The sequence below is a fragment of the Myotis yumanensis genome, unplaced genomic scaffold (genome assembly GCF_028538775.1).
Source record: "Myotis yumanensis isolate MYYU_CA2020_CCGP unplaced genomic scaffold, mMyoYum1.0.hap1 SCAF_6, whole genome shotgun sequence".
NCBI classification, from domain to species: Eukaryota; Metazoa; Chordata; class Mammalia; order Chiroptera; family Vespertilionidae; genus Myotis; species Myotis yumanensis.
This window is the reverse complement of record NW_027223757.1, coordinates 85,824,587-85,844,745: the sequence shown is the minus strand read 5'-3', so window position 1 is coordinate 85,844,745 and position 20,159 is coordinate 85,824,587. Positions and strand designations below refer to the sequence as shown.

The window sequence follows — 20,159 nt, the reverse complement described above, 5'->3', positions numbered from 1 at the left end:
TCGCGGAATAATGCGAGGGGGAGAAAAAGACTGCGCTCGGGATGCCAGGGGACTCGAGCCGGGCGGCGGCTTCTAGAGACCGAGCGGGACGGGGACGGGAAGGGAGGGAGGGATGGTACTTCCACCGCCGCCCCCTCCCCCCGCCCGCACCCTCCGCAGCCCGGCCCCGGGGCGGGGCGCCGCTGGGCCCTCCCACTCCCCCAGACCATCCCGGCCGGGCCTGGCCGGGCCGGACCCGGCCCCCGCACACCTCCCCTGCCTCCGGCGCCCTCCCCCGCGCCGCCCGCCCCCCCTCCCCCCCCGCGGCCGGGGAAGAAGGAGCGGGCGCAGGGCCTACCCGTCCCTCAAACTTCTTGCAAGTTCACTCCCACGCCTCCCGCCCCTGCAGGCTCCCCGGTCCCGGGCTGCGAAGGCCCGCGCCCGCCCCGGCCCCTCCCGCCTGGTTACATAAGGTCGCGGAGAAGCCGCCCCCGACCCGGGCCTGAAGGGAGGGGCCGCGCGGATTCTCGGGACCGGCAGCAGCGCCGCTCGGGCCATGTGCCGGGCGTCCGGGGCTGGACGGGCAGCGGCGCCGGCGGCGGCGCGGCGCACACGGTCTCGCTCCCCGCCCCAGCCCGCACCCCCACCCACCCACCTGTCCCGGACCCACCGATGGGGGTGGGGGTTCCGGGCCGGGGGTCCCGGGCCCTCCGCGCACCCCGAGCCCCCGGCCCCGCTCACCTAGCTCTGAAGGTCAATCCGTCCGCCGCCCGCTTCCCGGGCTCCAGCAACTTGTCCCAAGTTCAGGTGTCCGGTCCGCAAGCTGCGCCGGCCGCCCCGTCCCGGGTTCCTCCGGCTCGGGGCCTCCAGGGAAGCCCGCCCCGTCCGCCCTTCCCGCTGCCGTCGGCGCCGCCGCCGCTCCCTACGTCTAGCCCGCGGCCGCCGCCTCCGCTGTCACCGAGCCCCGCGCCCGGTGCCCCAGCTCCCGCTGTCACTCCGCACCCACTTCCCTCGGCGCCCGGCAGAGGGCAGCACCGCCCCCGCGGCCCCGCCCCGCCCCGCCCCGCCCCCCGCCGGCCCGCCGCGGCGCCCGCTGGGAAACGTAGTCTTCGTTGCTGCTCAACGAGGCACGCCGGGGTTTGTAGTCCGCTCCCTGGGCCCAAGGCGGTAGACAGGGACTTGGCGTTTAACCTGGAACCTGTTATCCATCCACTTCGTTTCTGCCCCTTTTGCAAGTTTTCTTTCTCTTCTCAGTCAGTGATGTCCCGAACCGGAGCGCACTACTATGCACCCTGTGGCCTGTCTGACCCCAAGGAAAGGCACCCAGCAGGCTGTCTTTCTCAAGAGTCTGGGGAAGATGTAGGGTCCCAGGGGGTGTGCTGTTGCCATAGGAACTCTCCAGCGGCAACCTGAGTTTGCCACCTGATTTGCGCGTTTACACCTGCTTCTGGACGTAAGGGGCAAGGTTGGGGTCAGCCTTGTGAAGGACAGGATGAAAGAAGTGTGACGTGGAATGGAGCCCCCCTTCCCGCCCACTATGAGTTTTGCATGTACAGCCTGCCCCTCCCAACCTAGGTCTCGTCAGTTCGCGCTTTCTGGTACCCCCCACCACTATCAAACCCAGAAATGTTCTGATCTCCCATGTCACCTTCCCCTGTCGGAAGAAGTTACAGGGTGCTGAGCCTTCATTCTCTGCTTTCCCCTCTCCTTCCCCCTCCTCCACCCCTCCCCCTCTCCCTCCTCCACCCCCTGCCTCTGGGTCTTGCTAGGTGGTTCCTAGGGAGGACAGGGATGAATCTACTAGAGGGACAAGGCCTCTTGTTCAGTTGGTTAGAGCCCATGTGATTTAAGTAGCTCTCCCTCCTGTGCACTGTTGAGGGCCAGCCCTTCTTCAAACACAGGTCCTGGATGAAAATATTCTCTGCTTAACTCAGCTCAGACCTTCAGAAGCCCTCCTGGAAATAGGTTCTGGTGGCACTAGCCTCCTCCCTGGAGGGCCCATGACGGTTACAAGTGCACATAGGCATCTGAGGCATCCGGCAGGCCTCAGGAAGCTCCCAGCGCAAACTTGATCCCAGATAAGGAAGTGGATTTAGATTTGTTGCCGCCCCCCCCACCCCCCGGCCGCACTGCTAGTGGACATGCCTGTGGACATCGGGGGTGGGTACTTCTGGTGGTTATTTGATTAGTTAGGTCAGCAGAGCATTTTGGGTCGTCAGAATAGGGCCCCTTTTCCCTTCACAAAGGAATGCCCTGCCTTGATGCCGCTACCATTGTCTTCCCTCTGCAGAGAGAAGCTCTGAAGGGCACAGGGCCCATCCCCAAGCCCTACCTTATGTCCCATTTCTCTTAGAATCTCAGGGGCCCACCCAGAAACCTGGAAGCAATTGAGGGACAACATGGTTCAGCAGAAGCAACTTCGCCCCTGACTCTTGCTTCCCACTCCTTAAGACCAGGCGCGGCCTTTACAGGTCACAGCGACCCTCTAAAACACAACAACAGGCTGACCAACCTGAAGAACTATTTATTATTAGAAAAAGTCCAGAGTCCAGAAGAGGAAAGCTGGATCCAGAGAAGCACAGAGAGGAGCCCCTGTAAGGTGGGGGGCTGAGAGGAAAAGGGGAGCCCAGGCGTCCAGTCACTGGGTCTAGGCGGCAGTGGCGAACCCCACCCTGTTGTTGCCCATGTCGTAGACGGAATAGTAGGACCTGAGGAAGACATCCCCGAGGATCCACAGGGGCTGGCCGTTCGGGGAGGGCAGGTAGGTGGGCTCGACCCCCACGGTGCAGTAGCCATTGTCCTGCACAAGACAGAGCACAGCACTCATTCATCGCACTCACACGGACAGGCACGCTCAGCCCTGCGCCCCAGGAAATTAGGAAGCTCACACACGCATAAACACGAAGCCACACATCCTCCCAAGCTCCCGGCAGCACTGGGACCTTGGTTTCCCTGCGGACACTACGCCCCCTGCACATCTCGATTTGCATATGATCTGCATCATTTTGCATTTGTCCCAACAGAACAAATTCACATCCCCAGGCCCCCTAGGCTCTAAGAACTGCAGCCACAGGAGTCTGCCCAGGGCTCAGGGTGCCCGGGGCCCGGGACTCGGGGTGCAAATGCAGAAATGAGTGAGCCAGCATCTCTGTGCCCTTGAGGACTCAGACCAACTGAGCTGCCAGAGCAGAGGCCAGTGGGAGGAATTTCTGGAATGGGGGAATTCAGGCTTCAGGGACTCCTCCCCTCATGCCCCCCACCCACCCACCCACCTCCTGTTCCCAGGTCGTCCTGATGGTCAAGCGTTCGAGGCAGACCAACTTGGATCCAAACCTTAGTTTCACCCTGACTAGCTGTGCAGCCTTGGGTGCGTTACCTAACCTCTCTGTTCACTTGTAAAATAGAAATTAGTATCTCCCTCATTGAATGTCGTGTCAATTAAGTAGAATAGTATAAACAAAGTGCTTCCCACCGTGGCTCACCCTGGTAGGTACGCAGCAAAGAGCCCACTAATTAATAATAATAGTATTAACTATTCGCAGCCTCATTCCAGAGAAGGGGGTTTGGAATCAGTGAGTGGGGAAGCTGATTCTACGGAAAGTGGCTCAGGGTAAGGAGACCCAGCGTGCCTGGCTCCCCACGCCTTCCTCCCACCCCGCCATGGCCCTGCTGGCTCAGCCCGAGGGGACCGGCACTTACGTTGAGGATGTAGGAGGAGGGCGGCAGAGGGAACTGCACCCCGTTGATGATGAAGGTAAAGGTGGGCAGGTTCTGGATGCTGTTACAGTTCACAACAAACTGCAGAGAGAGGAGCAGGGCCCAGGCTGTCTCATCTCCCACCTGAGATACCTACCGACCCGTCGCCGCAGCCCCTCTGGTCCCAGGCCTGAGTCCCCAGCCTGCTTTTGGACCGGAGGTGGCAACACTAAGGGGGAGTCCTGTGTCGGTGCTGCTGGCATTACTCGTGTGGACTCCTGCACGGGGGAGGGAGGGATTTGGGGAGACGCGAGCATCTCTCCCACCCCAAAAACATTACTTTTGCCTGAATTTCTCCTCATGACACATTGAATCTGTGCCCCATCTCTGCAACTGTCTTTTGAAAACACACAGATCGGTAGAAAGAGTAGGTCCCCCAAAGGTAATGGGAAGGAATTACTTAGACAAACGCTTTGCTGGGTTCTGGAGAAAGGGGGAGCAGGGGGCCTGGCCCTAGGGCGGTGAGGGACATGTGGATTAAAAAGTTATCCCTCGCTCCAGCTGGTTTGGCTCAGTGGATGGAGCGTCTGCCTGCGGACTGAAGGGTCCCAGGTTCGATTCCAGTCAAGGGCACATGCCTGTGTTGCGGGCTCGATCCCCACTGTGGGGCATGTAGGAGGCAGCTGATCAATGATTCTCTCATCATTGATGTTTCTAGCTCTCTCTCCCTCTCCCTTCCTCTCCAAAATCAATAAAAAAAATACTTTAAAAAAGTTACCCCTTGTTCCTCACCAGCTTGGCCCCACCTCCAGTGACTCCGTTCTGACTTCCAAGTCTGGCAAGTGTTCAACGTGTTTCCTCTGAGTAGCTGAAGCTCCGAAGAAATGCTGCCTAGTCGGAGCCTCCTCACAGCCCCTCAGCACAGGCGCTGGCCCCTGAAGCCAGCTCCAGGTCCCGCCCAGTCACCCCGGGCTCCCCACTCCAGGGCCTTGGGAAGCCCGAAGTATGGAGGCCAAGAATCAAGCTATTCCTGGATCCCAGAAGCAACCATAACTGTCTCCCACTGGCCTCTCCCAGGGAAGGCACGCCTCCCCGACACACCTGTCCGTACTGGTCCTCCTGGGCCCCCGTGGCCTGCAGCAGGGCACTCAGGTACTGCTGGGGCACGGTGAGCAGAGAAGTGCCCGTGTCCACGATGGCCTGGCAGCCCTGGGAGCACCAGCCGGAGGCCTGGCCATCAATGAGGAACCTGAATGGTGAGGGGATGAGCGGCCTTAGCACCCCCAGCTCAGGGCAGCTAGGAGGTGAGCTTTCCCCACCCCTGAGGGACTCACAGCCACAGCCACCCATGCCAGGTGCAACCAGGAAGGTCAATCCAGTCTCCCACCACACCAGTCTACTTAAGGGCCACCTAAATGGCCATGGAAGCTCTTCTTAAAGGTTCCAAGGAAGGTTCTAGAAACATTGACAGTCAGGGCTGCAGATATATTATAGGTACTTTAAGCAAATTAGCTCCCTCCAACCACCACGCACCCCGGTTTCTAATCTATAAGGCCATAGTATTGGATGACAGGTTCTGAAATAGTTGGGATTCCAAATCCTGCCCCTTCCTATGTTGTCCCCATCCCACCCTCTTCTCCAGGCCGAGCTGGGCCTCAAAACTCCAGCAGAGGGCAGCTGTGGCTTTGTGGGGGCAGGCCTGAAGGGGGTTGGGGGGTCCCCTGTTCCCGTCCCCCACCCCCAACTGGTGTGTGGGTGTGTGGCATGAAGCGCCCACACGCCCAGAGCCGCCCCACACTCACTCCTCAATGCCAATCTGCCAGTAGAGCTCCTGGGTGACCGGGGCCCAGTAGATCTGCCCCTGGTACAGGCTGCTGTCCACTCCCCCGAAGATGACCGCTCCGCCGTCCTGGGAGCCCTGCTGGCTGCAGGAGGCAGAGGGGAAGGCGAGTCAGGGAGTGGCCATGGGAAAGGACTTCCTGTTACCAGTCATCCCCAGAGCGTCCTGCCTCCATCCAGGCTGGGCTCCCTGGGGGCAGGGCTGTGTCTCCCCTCGGACAGGGGCTCCCAGGCTGGGCCCCTCAAAATCTCCAGTGCCTCCGGCTCCTGGATGATCCTGCCCTGGGGAAGCTGCTGGTGTGTGCCCCCCACAACCCCCCACCCCACCCCTCCGTCTTCCTCTCCCTCCCACTTCCTGACGCAGGTGGAGTTGACCCAGGCCCCGCTTGGCTGGTGGTTTTCGCTGGGATTGGAGGGAGGGAGGGCTGTGGTACAGGGAGGGGGGGACGGCTGTGCTTGCTTGAGAGGCCGGCCTGGAGCCTGAACTGGAGGGAACTGGGGGAAGCTCCTAAGGCTAAGCTCAGAGAGATGGTAAACAGAAGTCGAGAATAAATGGGCGACATTAGTAACAGATCCCAGCGAGTAAGCCCCAACTACTATGTCTACAAGGTGGTCGGCTCCTTCGGAGAGGAAAGAAGGAAAGTCTGTTCCAAGCCTCGAACCCGCTCCCCCGCCGGCTCCCAGGCCCCTCCCCATAAATGGCCACGTTTGCTGGTGCTGGCGGTGAGGGGGACCGCTTGTTAGGAGCTACTGGGGGCCCTGGAGCGGAACCTGAACCTGGCTGCCATCCCACAACCTGGCTAGAGCAAGAGATCAAAGGGGGTGAAGCACAGATGACCCTGCAGGAGAGGTGCCGGGCGGGCGGTAAGCATTCGGTTGCAGGCAGTGAGCCACCTGGGGCTCTGGCAGCAGGTGAACCCAGGAGCTAGTGAGAATCAGCAGCGACACTCACAGCAAAGCTCCGAAAGAAGAGAGAGGCTGCCCTGGCTGAGGAACGCAGAGCAAAGGAGTGGGCTGGGGACCAAGGCGAGGCCGAGGCCAGGTTGGGGAGCAGTGGGGTGTGGGGGAGGAGTCAGAGCCCAGGAGGGAAGCCCTGGGCACGGAAGTGCTGGGGCCAGTGCCTGCTGGGTGGCCTCCAAATCCCGAAGGACGGAGCCCCAGTTGTCCAGGCTGAAGGAGGGGGAGGGGCTCCTCACTTGCTGAGGTAGAAGCTGAAGACGGGGCTGGTGAGGGCGCCCTCCTGCAGCATGCCCTGCAGCGCCGTGGTGGCCCCGCCCTCGGACAGGGCAGGGTAGGCCATGCCCATGATGCCGTCAAACTGCGCATAGACGAAATTGTTGCCCGGCTCGGTCTCACTCAGGCCGAACTCCTGGTTGGGAACCTGGATGTTCTGGACCTGCAGGGGCACAGAGGATGGGAGGTGACAAGTGTCACTCCACCCCCCACCCCCCAGACACCCCCAGAGACCCCCCCAAGGCTCTTCTTCACCCCTCCTCCACCTGTTCTGCTTTCCTTCCTGCAGGCCTTGCAAGAGCGGCTGTCTCTTCTGAGTGGCCTTCCCTACTGCAGCCCTCCCCCCTCCCCATCACCCCATTCACCACGGTGTCCTCAGTGTCCTGCGCAGGATGGCCCTTAGCGGGGTTTGGGGAGTGAACGACTGGGCCTTATTGTGCTGATTTCTCGTCCTGCGCAGTAGAGCGCGCGGTGTTTTTCCATGTTTGTCAGGGTCTCCGTCTGATCTGGTTAGACCCTGAGGCCTGTGAGGCTGGAGCTGAAGGCCTGGGTGGGAGTGGCAGCATCACTCACAGTCATGGTGTCGTAGCCGAAGAAGCCGGTGAGGCTGCCGCTGCCGTACTGCAGGGAGAAGGTCTGCCCGTTGGTGGAGTAGGTGGAGGACTGGCTGGGGTTGAAGCGGTTGTGGCCGGCTGCAGGGGCGGGAGGGTACGGGAGTCGGGCTGGCACATGGGGGCTGCCCTGCCTCTCGGGCCTGTGCTCCCATCCTGGAGCCTCAGGACATCAGGGGTGGCCCACCCGGTTCCGGTTCCGGTTCCGGCATTGGAAGGCCTGCCCTGGCCCCACACCCCCTCTGACTTAGAGACTCGGGGGCCCGAGGCCTGTGACTCCCTGCGGTCTCCCTGGCCCAGCAGGTCGCTGGCACTTCCAGACGCAGGACTAACTGACTCCCCAGGGCGTCCCTGCTCTCCCCGACCCTCACCAGGTCAGCAAGTGGCCGCACCAGGGCCTGAGAGCATGTAGGGCGGGGCCAATGGGGGACCCTCGGGCTACAGGCATGAGGACCCGAACCCCAAGGCTTTGGCAGGGACCAGGGCAGCCATAAGACAGTGAGCTGCAACATCGCACAGGACGGGGACCACATCCCAGTTCTCCCATGTTCCGTGGGGACCCCCAGGACTTAGTGATGAGTGGAGCAGAGCAGGGCACGCAGATGAAGGAAGAGGAGCTGGTGAGCAGAAAGGTGGAGGCACCAGTGGGCTCCAGGACCAGCTTCCTCCCTCCAGCCTGGGCGCGCACGTGCGTGCGTGCGTGTGTGTGTGTGTGTGTGTGTGTGTGTGTGGCCCTGGGCCAGTCCCTAACCTCCCAGGACAGAAGGTCCCCCCCGCAATCCCTATGAAGACTGCCCGCCCTCCGCCCCCCCCCGCCCCAGGTGTCAGCGCCTCCCCTGCCCAGCCCGGCACTCACTGCAGGCCTGGCTCTGGCAGTACACAGAGGGCACCCACAGGTTGGAGGAGCCGGTGTCAAAAAGGACCAGGAAGTTCTGTGGTGGGGTCCCGATGCTGATCTCACCAAAGTAGGCAGCCTAGGGCGAGGGGGCGGGGGAGCAGCCTGTTAGCTCTGGAGGGGCCCGAGGCCGGCAGGCCCCTGTCCTCCATGGGCAGAGCAGGGAGGGACCAGGCCCTGCCCAGCAGCCCGCTCCAGAAGCAGGGCTGGACCTTCCCTCCAGGGAATGCCTCCAGCAGGCCCTTCTCCTTCATGGTTTCACGGGTGGACTTGAACCTCTTCAGGGGGACTCTGCAGAAGGGCTGTGCGTCAGCAGGTCCTCCCTCTTCCCCACAGCGCCTCCCATCAATCGCCCCCGCCTCGCTCACCCGCCCTCCATCTCTAACTAAAGGCCTCGGTCTCCCTGCCACTCTGTACCCATGTCTGTGGATTGTGTGCGCCTGTGTTTTTCCCTTTCTCTGTTTCTGTCTCTCCGTCTCTTTCTCCCTCTGCTTCTCTCTTTCTTCCCCTCTCCTTGCCGGACCCTCAGCCGGTGCCTGCCCAGGGCCTCAGGGCAGCTGCAGGTCTCTGTGACCCAGCTGTCAGCTCAGCAGGGCCCCCCTCCCTTCTCTGCCTGGGGGGTGAGGTCCAGGTGGTAGGGCTGAGAGAAGGGGAGGGGCCAGAGAGGAGGGTGCAGGGTGCAGCTCTCGGCCGGCCCGGGCCTTCCCTTTGGCCTTCGGCAGCAGGGAGAGGGCTACTGCCCCTGGGAGGGCGGTGACTCACATCCATGTAGGCCATGGGCTCGTAGCCCACGCTGAAGTCACCGAATCTGTACTTCTGAGCAGGGTCCTGCTTGTGGGTCCTCAGGAACGCCTCCAGCAGGCCCTTCTCCTTCATGGTTTCACGGATGGACTTGAACCTCTTCAGGGGGACTCTGCAGAAGGGCTGTGCGTCAGCAGGTCCTCCCTCTTCCCCACAGCGCCTCCCATCAATCGCCCCCGCCTCGCTCACCCACCTCTATCGCCAACTAAAGGCCTCGGTCTCCCTGCCACTCTGTACCATGGCTGTCGCTTGTGTGCGCCTGTGTTTTTCCCTTTCTCTGTTTCTGTTCCTCTCTGTCTCTCCATCTCTTTCTCCCTCTGCTTCTCTCTTTCTTCCCCTCTCCTTCCCCTTCTCTCAAAACTCTTCTCAGGACTTGCTCCCAGGTTCAGGAAACAATGATCTTCCCCCAGGATGCTCCCTCCCCATCCCAAGGGTCCTCATCCCACCCCGGCCCTCTGCTCTCAAATGTCCCATAAATTCCTTCCCGGGAAGGGGAGAGGGATTCAGGCATCACCCTCTGCAGGATATGTGCATTTTAAAAGGGTTTCGCGATGGCAAACTTCACCCCAAGAGAGCCCTCTCCTGTGGCGGCCCTCAGGCACCTGGCACCAGCTGGGTGTGACAGGTTGTGGGTGCAGGGGCACCGCACGAGGCTGGGACTGAGAAGACAGGGTCCTGGCGCGGCCCCTGCTGCTAGGTGTCTGGCCTGGGGACACGGGAAATGGGCCTGGTGCTCTGGAGCCAGAGCAGCTCTGACAACGGGACTCAGGAATCATGGGTTTCTTCCCGTGTCACCCTGGTTTTCCTCCCAGACCTGCCTGGGGAGCGTCTCTGGGGCCTCCCGGCCACCTGCTTTCCTGCTTCTTTCATTTCTTTCCTGTCTCAGTCCCCATTCCCTCAGGACCCTGCTTTCTCCAGAAATTCCCTGCTGACCCCTTCGCCTTGAGCTGACAGCTTCTCTAACCACCTCTACGGGCCTGCCCATTACAGGAGCTTCTGAGAGGAGCCGCTCTTCACCCAGGGAATCGGCCGGCCCAGCCCCCCTGACGCCCAAAGACACCGCCCGCCCTCCCTTTCTCCTGGCGCCTCAGCATAGGGAGGTCACATCGCTTATGTTTCCGCTTAGACGATGGTGCCACCTGCCCAGTAAGTTTGAGCCTTCAGGCAAGTTTAGCAAATGCCTCCCTCTCCAGAGATCACTGTTCCTTGCTGTGGGAGGAACCACAGCGCCCTTCCAGGGCTGCTCGGGCAGTGTCACCCCTCTTCTCTGTTCCAGGCCCATCTTTCCTGCCTTTGACTGAAGTTCTCTGAAGGCAGAGGCTGTACCTCCTCCCACCTGTGACTCCCGTCCTACCCCGGCAGAGATTCTGGAACCGAAGCAGCTGGGGTGTCCCCTGACCAGGCCACGCCTCGCGGGGGCCCATCTCCCGCCCGGGCTCCTGCACCAGCAGCCAGACCCCAAACTCACTTGACCACCGCCGCCTCCAGGAGCTGGAGGCAGAGCAAGGCCGCCACTATCCGCCTCATGGTGCCGGTTCCCAGCTGGCCACAGAGCAAAGGCCACTCCGAGTCGGGCACTTGCAGTCAAGTGAAGGCCTGAGCCCTCCTCCGCCCTTTATACCCCCGGATCCAGGACAGCCCCTGCCCCCTGCCCTGGGCAAACATGACCTCAGTCCCTGTGTACCCCATGCTCCGCGTACCAATTGTTCCTGTGTGTTTTCCCTCGGGAGGGTGGCCGCAAAGCACTTTTCATCTTATTGACTTTTTCACACAAGTATGCGGCCAAGAGGTAGGAGCGATAAGAGTTGGAGTGGCACAGATGACTTCTTGTGCAGGAACCAGAGGCGGGATGTGAGCGTTTGGCATGAGGGCCGGAGACAGGTAGATGGGTGCCTTTCTCATCCCCGGCCACTACTGACATTTTAGAACAAATAATTCTTTGTTGTGGGCACTGCCTTGTGTGTTATAGGATGTTTAGCAGCATCCCTGGCCTCTACCCACTAGATGCCAGCAGTAGTCCCTTGTGGTAGCAACCAAAAATGTGCCCAGGCATGGCCAAATGTCTCCTTAGGGGCCACAGTTGTTGAGAATGTTGGTTTATAGGTGATAGGCTTGGAGGCCTCACTCAAGTCCTGCTTCCCATCACCCCCAAGCCCTTGGGCTGCAGTTTGGGGTGTCTGGGGGATGGTGGGGCCAGTGACTAGGATGATGGTAATGGTCACAGTGTGGTGCGAGTGGTCCTATGGCAATGATGGCGGTACCGATAGTCCTGATGCAGGTGGTGGGCTGGGATGCCAATGGCTGAAGTCAGAGCTCTTTGGGGCGGCTTTGATGGCTTTCAAGGTTCAATGGGGCATTAATTCAGCAAGTTCTCAGGACACACTCATCGTGTAAGCTCAGCTGGCTTCTGGCTGTGTCTCTTGAACTATCTGGAACACCAGGGGGCCCGGGGAAGGCCCATGAGAGGGGGACATGCCTGCTCTTGCTTCTTTCCTTCATGGTCTCTCTTCTCCAGCCCCACTGCGACTCCAGGCCTGTGTTTACTTCTCCTGAAATGTCGTGTCTTCCTTACCCTCCTCCCAAGCCCTTGTCGGCCTTTCTCCTGCCCCCAAGTCTGCTCTAAGCTGTGCCTCTAACTCGCATCTCCAGGTCCTACCTGCTCCCCAGCTACCGCCTCTCATTGCCTGAGGTGACCTGGAGCTGGCCCGAGCCCACTAACCTGGCACAGGAGAGCTCCCCATTTTGGGGTGAGTGGAAAAAAAGTTCCCACACCAGTGCCCTCTCTGCCACCTGGTACCCCACACTCAGGGCTCCAAACAGATTTGTCAGGCCCTCAAGCCCCAGGCGGAAGGCCAAAGCAGGCCTGCCAAACACCGATTTAACCCAGCCAGTGGGGGATTTTCCACTCTGGCCACCACCACCCACTGCCCAGCCAGGGCCCTGGAGCCTCCCCAGCCCTGTGATGGGGGAGGGGAGGGAGGCAGACACTAGAGGTCTGCCCAGGCCTGGCCTGACTGTCTCAAGGCCAGATCAGCTCCCACTCCTCCATGTAGTCCCTTCTGAGCACCCCTAATGCATCAGGCCAGGGCATCTGCCTGGCTGCCAGGCTTTGGGGGTCTGCAGCCCCTGCCTACCCCACCTGATGTGACAGCTCAGTTTTCTCAGCATCCGCATTCATCTCAAACCCTGGTCTGCCCCTGGCCTGCCCTCCACCACTCAGCCCCCAGTACCTAGAAAGTCCACTCCTTTCCCTCCCCTTTGAATGTGTCCAAACTCTGCCCATCCTTCAAGGCCTCAGCTCCTGGATCCAGGATGTACAGAGTCTGAGGACACCTTAGCAGTCATCCAGGGTCACCCCCTACCAAGGACAGGAGCCCCAGGAAGCCAGATGCACTGGTTCCTGTTCAAGTTCATGTTCTGCTCCTGAACACTGCACACCGGCTGTGCTCTCCCCTTGGACTGGATCTCGCACTGGCTACGACCAGTCTCCAGTGGTTTCCTGGGTATGTTTCCTCTCGCCATAGACTGCAAGCTCCCAGAGGGCAGAGGCTGCGGCTTCCACCTCCCTGCGCCTGGCCCCGAGCTCAGGAAATCCTGAACAGTAGGTGGAGCCATGAAATAGTTCCCAATGGGCCTTGGTTCTATCTCCCACACCCCATTATCCCAGTGCCCGAATTTCCACCCCACGCTCCAAAGAATCTCTTAAAAATCCAGGCCCTGGGACCCTCTCATAGTGATGGTCTCCCAGAAAAGAGGCATTTTCTCATCACTCTCTGGTTTCATCTGCCTCTAACTCATCAAAGGCCTTCCCGTGACTAACTACATAGAGTCCAAACTCGTCACCCTGGCCTTCATGGCACGCTCAGTCTGCCCCCTTCCGATGCTGCCATTCTCATCTCGGCCTGCTGACCCGCAGATACTCATCGTGACCTCCTGGTTCCTGCCGAGGGGGCCTGTGACTTTCCAACCTCCATGCCTTCACCCATGCTGTGCTCTCCATCCGAACCACCCTTCCCAGGCATCTCCACCTGCAGACCTTCTCCTCCAAGACCTACTACAGTGTCACGGTCTTCCCCACTGGCCCACCTACTCTCACACTGGCCCGGCTGTGGAGGACATGGCTCCTTCTCCCTTACAGTATTTATTTCATACCTTCTTCTTGCCCCACATTCTACAACTTGTAACTGAAAGAATAGGTCTCTTCCAGCACACCGCTCCTAAACAGCTCATTCCTCTTTCAGAGTGTCTACAAAAGTGACACTGGTTACTGGGGATGTGTCAAGAGATGGCAACTACATAGCATGCATGCTGCCACTGCTAATCCTTCACTCATGGCTGACATACCTAATCAAATATATCACTCTTCTTCATAGTGCTGAGAAATGGCCTTAGGATCCTTCCCAATCTAGTGCTCCATGTATTTTCAATCAAATCTTACACACACACACACACACACACACACACACACACATTAGAGGCCTGGTGCACAAATTCGTGCACCAGTGGGGTCCCTCAGCCTGGCCTGCAGGATTGGGACCAAAACCAGCTCTCTGACATCCCCCAAGGGGTCCTGGATTGCTAGAGGGCACAGGCCAGGCCAAGGGACCCCACTGGTGCACAATTGGGGCCAGGGAGGGATGCAGGAGGTTGGCCAGCCAGGGAGGGACCGTGGGAGGGCTCCAGGGCATGACCGGCCCAACTCACTCAGTCCTGAGCGGCCAGACCCCAGCAACAAGCTAACCTACCAGTCAGAGTGTCTGCCTCCTGGTAGTCAGTGCACATCATAGCGAGCCCTGAAGTTGAGTGACCTTAACATATCATTAGCATATTACGCTTTGATTGGTTGAACAGACAACCAGATGATAGGACACTTAGCATATTAGGCTTTTATTATATAGGATATATTTGTATTGATTTCAGAGAGGAAGGGAGAGGGAGAGAGATATAGAAACATCAATGATGAGCCCTAATCGGTTTGGCTCAGTGGATAGAGGTAGGCCTGCGGACTCAAGGGTCCCAGATTCGGTTCCGGTCAAGGGTATGTACCTTGGTTGCGGGCACATCCCCAGTGGGAGGTGTGCAGGAGGCAGCTGATCAATGTTTCTCTCTCATCGATGTTTCTAACTCTCTATCCCTCTCCCTTCCTCTCTGTAAAAAATCAATAAAATATGTTTTTTTTAAAAAGAAAGAAATATCAATGATGAGAGAGAATCACTGATCACCTGCCTCCTGCACGCCCTCTACTGGGGATCAAGCCCACAACCCGGGCATGTACCCTGACCAGGAATTGAACCATGACCTCCTGGTTCATAGGTTGATGCTCAACCACTGAGCAACACCACCTGGGCTCAATCAATCTTGAAATGACAATCCCCAAGACTTTTAATGGAGATTTTTTTTTAAAGTCTGGATTTGAAATTTTATTTAGAATTCTGTACATATACCACTTTTTTTTTCTAATCAAGACAACTTGAAACTGGAAGTATTTGTACCATTCTGAATTATCTTCTAGCTCTTAATGTGCACACTTTGGTTTCAACATAGCTGTAATCAGTGTGTAAATGTGCTTGTCACCTAAGATTACTACACACACATTTCCATGCATTAAGATAAGCCGAATTCTTATCTCCTGCAGTGGCTATAAGGTGCTCTATCATCGTGGCAGCTAGGATTACTTAACCCTGTTCATTTGGGTGGATTCCAATCTCTCATTACTATCAATAGCACTTGGGCTCACGAACTAAAAATCATCCAAAGAAAGTTAGTTCCTCATTATCAGATCCATTGAATCAGAAGCTAAAGGAACACCTTCTGAGAAATATGGGTAGAGGGGTCTCTTGCAGCAGGTGTAAGACTGAGCCAAGGATCTGAGTTTCTCTGTATTTTCTAACCCCTGATATAAGCTCACAGAGCTAAAGACCTCAGCTCTGGGGACAGGTACTCCATAAACCTTATGCTTGGGCTGCTGTCTGCATGAATTTTAGTTACAGCGTCAGTTATTATCTTGGTTTTATAGCTTTTTCCTTAAATTTTGTAGGTTTTTATACTTACACCAAATCTATTGCGGACATACTAGGCCTGATTGTTTTTCAAGTTCAAAGATTAATGCTTTTTTTTCCTTTTTATTTTGACATAACTTTTGACCTACAGAAAAGTTGCAGACATAGTACAGAGCGTTGCCATCCAGAATCCCCTCATGTTAATATCTTACATCATAACCCTAGCCCAGTGGTCGGCAAACTCATTAGTCAACAGAGCCAAATATCAACAGTACAACGATTGAAATTTCTTTTGAGAGCCAAATTTTTTACACTTAAACTATATAGGTAGGTACATTGTTATTAACTTAATTAGGGTACTCCTAAGGCTTAGGAAGAGCCACACTCAAGGGGCCAAAGAGCCACATGTGGCTCTCGGGCGGCAGTTTGCCGACCAGCGCCCTAGTGCAATGATCGGTCAAACCCAGGAAGTTAACCCCAATCTAATACTAGTAACCAATCTAGAAACCTTATTTGAATTTCACTAGCTTTCCACTCATGTCCCTTTTCTGGTTCAGGATTTAATTTAGGTTCCCATGTTGCTTTTAGTTTTCGTGTCTTCTTAGTCTCATCCAATCTGTGACAGTTTCTTAGTTTTCCTTTGTCGTTTATGACTTTGCTACCTCTGAAGAGTACCGATCAGTGATTTTGTAGAATGTCTGTCAATTTGTTTTTATTTTATTTTTAAAATTTTTTTATTTTGAGAGTACATTCATTAAAGCTGGAGACAGTGAAACAAGGAAGGACTTAGCATGGAAGAAGCAACGGGAGAGAGACTAGGCAGGGCTGCTGTCAGCTCACTGGGGAGTCAGAGAAAAGGGAGCCTTGGGGACAGGTTCGGGGGTGAGGCCGGGATGAGCTGCCGCTGCCCACTGCTTCCCTGGTTGCAAGTCCCCTGGGGTCCCTTAGAAGTTTAGGAGATGCGCACCTGTAGGGGAAGAAGAGGGAGAAGGGAAAGGCAAGGGTGTGTCCCCCAGCAGGGAGAGCATGCCTCAATTTAGAGTTTTTTATGTGTGTTTTTTTTTTCATGATGGGAAAGAGGGCATGCATTTTGGGGTAGAAACCACAGAGGTGCTATACCTTCTCAGTGTGTGCTATCAGGAGGAACATGATAAGGATGTCTTGTTACTTTAACCTGAAGAACTTGGCTAAGTGAGGTCCACCAGGTTTCTCTACTGCACAGTTACTATCTTTCCCTTGGTCATTAATGTGACCGCTGGAGAGACACTTTGAGATGGTGTAAGTATCCCATTTCTTATCATTCTTTCCCCCACTCACTTTAACATCTGTTACTGGTTCCTTCCTGCCACAGTCATTTTGGTGGTGTTTGCCTAATGGTGCTTTTCTAGTTCCATCACTCCTTCTCATTTATTGATTAGAATTCTACAGGAAGGAAGAGCTGGGTTCAAGGTTTTAAAACGGACTCTTCCTCCCCTGCCAAGACATCCCACCCTTCACCGAAGGTGTGCCGGGCAGGGTGCTTGATATCTGTTTACTCAGACAACCCTTACAACAACCCCGCAAGATAGGCTACCTCCTCCCCATTCTATAGAGCAGTCCACTTTATCTGTCTGTATTTCAAACAGCTAGAAACTGATCTGTGTGTATAAATGGAAAAATAGACAGACTGGTGTTCTTTCTCTGGTCTATTGATTAACATACCTTTGCTCGAAAACAATAACTTGCTTATCTGGCCCAAGTGGAAAGGGGGATCCATTGAATAGGTGGGGGACATGCTGAATTGCAGTCCAGCTGCCGGGAGGGAAAGGATGGGGCAGGGCCTTGGGGTCCACTGGAATCTGGGATCTAAACACCACTAGGACCTTCTCTCTGCTTCTCATTTCTGTTTTCCTCTCCCCCCCGCCCCCACCCTTCTCTCTCTCTCCCTCCAGCACCCCCTCTCATTATAAGTTGGCTTTCTCCATGTATCTGACCTATAGAAGCTGAGTTTTACATTTTCAGAGAAAGAATGAAACCAACATTCCCATGAAAGTTGTCTGATTGGTCAGCACCCACACCCGGACCAATCAACTGTGGCCCCGCCCCGTAAGAAGTTGGTGGCTTCCTGAGGAAGCATTTTGAAGAGGGTGGACAGAAGTCCCCAGAGGGAGTACGATGCTTCTGAGCAAGTGATCTCAGAGATGTCCTTGTATCTTTACTTCTGGTGACATCCGGACTCACCTCTAACTCCTCGGCCATCTGTCTTTGTACATGTTGAAGAATGTGGTGGTGGGTGACATGCAGTGGAGTTCAGAAGGCCAACCTCCACCACTTATTGACCCTTTGACCTCGCCAATTCACTTACCCTCCCGGAGCCTGAGTTTCCTGGGCTGTAAAATGGGGATAATCATCTAACCTGCGGGGTTGCTATAATCGTCCAACAAGGCCCTGATTGTGAGAGCGCTGGCATGTCGCAGGTTCAGATTCCTTTTCATGCAGTTGGGGAGGGGCTGAAGAGGAGCAAGGGCCTTAGGGGAGTGTTGTTTCTTTACCTAAGTCCTAGTGACATGGGTCTGTGCGAAGTCAGTGAGCTGCATACTCATAATACATGCACCTTTCAACACGTGTCTTATACTTTAATTGAAAATGTCATAAAGTCACCTGGCCTGCGTGAGTCAGTTAGTTGGAATGTCGTCCTCTGTACCCAAAGGTTAGGGGTTCATTTCCTGGTCAGAGTGCATGCAGGAAGCAGTGATCAATGTTTCTCTCCGTCTCCCTTTCTCTCTCTCTAAAATTATTTTTTTTTAAATGTCCATGGGTGAGGATTTTTTAAAAAGTTTTATGAAGTCACATTTAATTTTTTTAATTAAAAAATTTTTTCATAGTGATTAGACATTTATATAACTTACAAAGTGATCCCCTGATGAGTCTTGCACCCACCTGATACTATACATAGTTATTACAACATCATGACTATACTAGAGGCCCAGTGCACAAAATTCATGCACTTGGGCACAGCCTGCACCTTCTCACAGTCTGGGAGCACTCGGGGGATGTCCGACTGATGGCTTAGGCCTGCTCAGACATCAGTCAGATATCCTTAGTGCTGCCACGGAGGCGGGAAAGGCTCCCAACACCACCACTGCGCTCACCAGCAGTGAGCCCGGCTCTGACTGAGCAGTGCTCCCCTGTGAGCACACTGACCACCAAGGGACAGCTCCTGCATTGAGGGTCTTCCCCCTAGTGGTCAGTGCACATCATAGTGACCAGTCGTTCTGCTGTTCGTCAATTTGCATATTAGCCTTTTATTATATAGGATACCCTATGCTGTACTTTACATCCTGGGACTATTTTATAACTGACAATGTGTTGCAGATGCATTTTAAAAAGAAGGAAGAAAAGAAAGGAGACAGAACACCTGCCGTCAGAGGACCTCAGAGTGAAGGGAGGCAGTCCTACTCGGGGAGTTCCCAGTAGATGGGGCCCTGCACATTCACCATGATGACCATTTCACCACATTAGAGAGGACTTTAGGTGAAATAAGGTGAACATGTCTTCTTTGCATAGACATGAATTTATTGTATTTTAGTACAGATATATAACTGCAGCCTTGATTTCATAGACACTATGGGTGAGACAGGCTCCTAACCAAGAAGGTCAGGAGGCAGCAGAATTGCCGTCTCCTGGGCTGGCCATCCCAGGACGGGCAGAGCCTGCTGCTTCTGGGGGCCAGGGCCCAGCCCTGGAGTCTCTAGGTGTTCATTTCCCTCCTCCTGCCCAGCACTGGTCCCCATGGAGAGGGGCCGTCTTCTCCATGTGAAAGCCAGTCAGGAACTCCCAGCCGGACCCCGGCCAGAGCACTGCCAGCGGGTGGCCATCTCCTTTTGACAGCCAGGACAGCTGTGAACACGCGGTCAGTGGTCATGCCAAGCTGGGCCTTCACGTCCATGGCTCTGCCCACACTGTTGGCTCAACTTCCTCTCGAACTCACCTCCCACATCTCCAGAAATGGCAGCTGGCCCAAACCCGAGAGCTGGGGTGACACCTGGCCTGGCCTCTCCCACACCCCCACATCCGTGGGTCCTAACCGGTGGCCATGCGCAGACAGTGCCGAGATCATGAGGGGGGTGTTTGAATGACAAATTTGGGTCCCACTGACCTCCATTGAGTGGACATGAAAGTCGCACTGACCTGACCCCCCTTTCCGACCTGCCAGCCACCTGCCTTGTTCCTCGAAGCCAGCGCCTACAGAGCAGCTTCATTTGCGGTCTCCCACATCACAGCCCTGAGAGGCAGGGTTTGGTAGATGAGTGAAAAATGGGGGTTCCCCAACTTCTGTGAGACCCAGAGACCCAGAGGGATGCCCGTGATGAGGGAGACGGGCAGAGCCGGCCCACACGGCAGCAGCAGGCCACCTTGTCGTGGCCCCTGTCTCAGGTGGAGTCGGAGAACCTCAGGAAGATGGTGGGGCCACAGGGAACACCGTTCTCCGAGGGCAGGTGCCTGGGCTGGAACCCCACAAGGCGGTCGCTGCACTGGCCTGGGGGCGGGGGCAAGGGGAGTCTGTCAGCCGGCCAGTCTCGGTGGGTTAAGGAAAGAACCTGAGCTCTGAAATCAGAGAGGCCTGGGTTCCAATCTCAGCCCCTCTGGCCAGCTGTGCCACTGGGCACACGCCGAGCCTGTCTGTGGTTATTTCCCCATCTGAGGGCGGGGGGATGACCGTAGCTGCATTCTGCATGATGAGTACAAGTCAGGCAGGTGAAAAAGTGAGAAAAGAACACGTCTGGCAGGCAAAATAGCACCTGCAAGGGCCTGAGCTAAGGAAGACAAAATGCTGGGGCTAGTGAGGGGGGAGGAGGGCAGTGAGAGGGGCCTGCGGAGGGAGCAGAGGCCCACACACCAGAGCTGAGGCCTTGAGCCTTTTCTGACCGCCAGTTAAAAAACAGTCCTGGGATGTAACGTTCAGCATAGGGCAGTGATGGCGAACCTTTTGAGCTCACTGTGTCAGCATTTTGAAAAACCCTAACCTAACTCTGGTGCCGTGTCACATATAGAAATTTTTTATATTTGCAACCATAGTAAAACAAAGATTTATATTTTTGATATTTATTTAAATGCCATTTAACA

General features: G+C 56.2%; 2 protein-coding genes across 2 annotated transcripts in view; both read right to left on the bottom strand.

Moving 5' to 3' along the window:
* Positions 1 to 975, bottom strand: part of TFEB (transcription factor EB) — a 47,631-nt gene extending 46,656 nt beyond the window's left edge. Inside the window, exon 1 of the mRNA XM_070418621.1 lies at positions 721 to 975. The gene's annotated coding sequence lies outside the window, so the exon portion shown is untranslated. The remainder of the gene's footprint in view (positions 1 to 720) is intronic.
* Positions 976 to 2,483: 1,508 nt separating this feature from the next.
* Positions 2,484 to 10,649, bottom strand: PGC (progastricsin). Its single transcript, XM_070418620.1, has 9 exons — positions 10,523 to 10,649; positions 9,016 to 9,166; positions 8,215 to 8,332; positions 7,321 to 7,439; positions 6,711 to 6,910; positions 5,478 to 5,600; positions 4,777 to 4,924; positions 3,679 to 3,777; positions 2,484 to 2,779 (listed from the first exon to the last, which is right to left on the bottom strand). The coding sequence occupies exons 1-9, from the start codon at positions 10,579 to 10,581 to the stop codon at positions 2,627 to 2,629; spliced, it is 1,170 nt and encodes a 389-aa protein (XP_070274721.1). The 5' UTR covers positions 10,582 to 10,649; the 3' UTR covers positions 2,484 to 2,626.
* Positions 10,650 to 20,159: the final 9,510 nt, after the last annotated feature.

What these genes read in the sequence shown, in the direction of transcription:
- PGC (XM_070418620.1), bottom strand. Translation starts at nt 10,581, where the DNA reads ATGAGGCGGATAGTGGCGGCCTTGCTCTGCCTCCAGCTCCTGGAGGCG. An exon ending in CTGCCAGAGCCAGGCCTGCA is followed by an intron (nt 7,440 to 8,214) that starts GTGAGTGCCGGG and finishes CCGCCCCTGCAG; the next exon opens with CCGGCCACAACCGCTTCAAC. An exon ending in TGGCAGATTGGCATTGAGGA is followed by an intron (nt 4,925 to 5,477) that starts GTGAGTGTGGGG and finishes CTCACCATTCAG; the next exon opens with GTTCCTCATTGATGGCCAGG.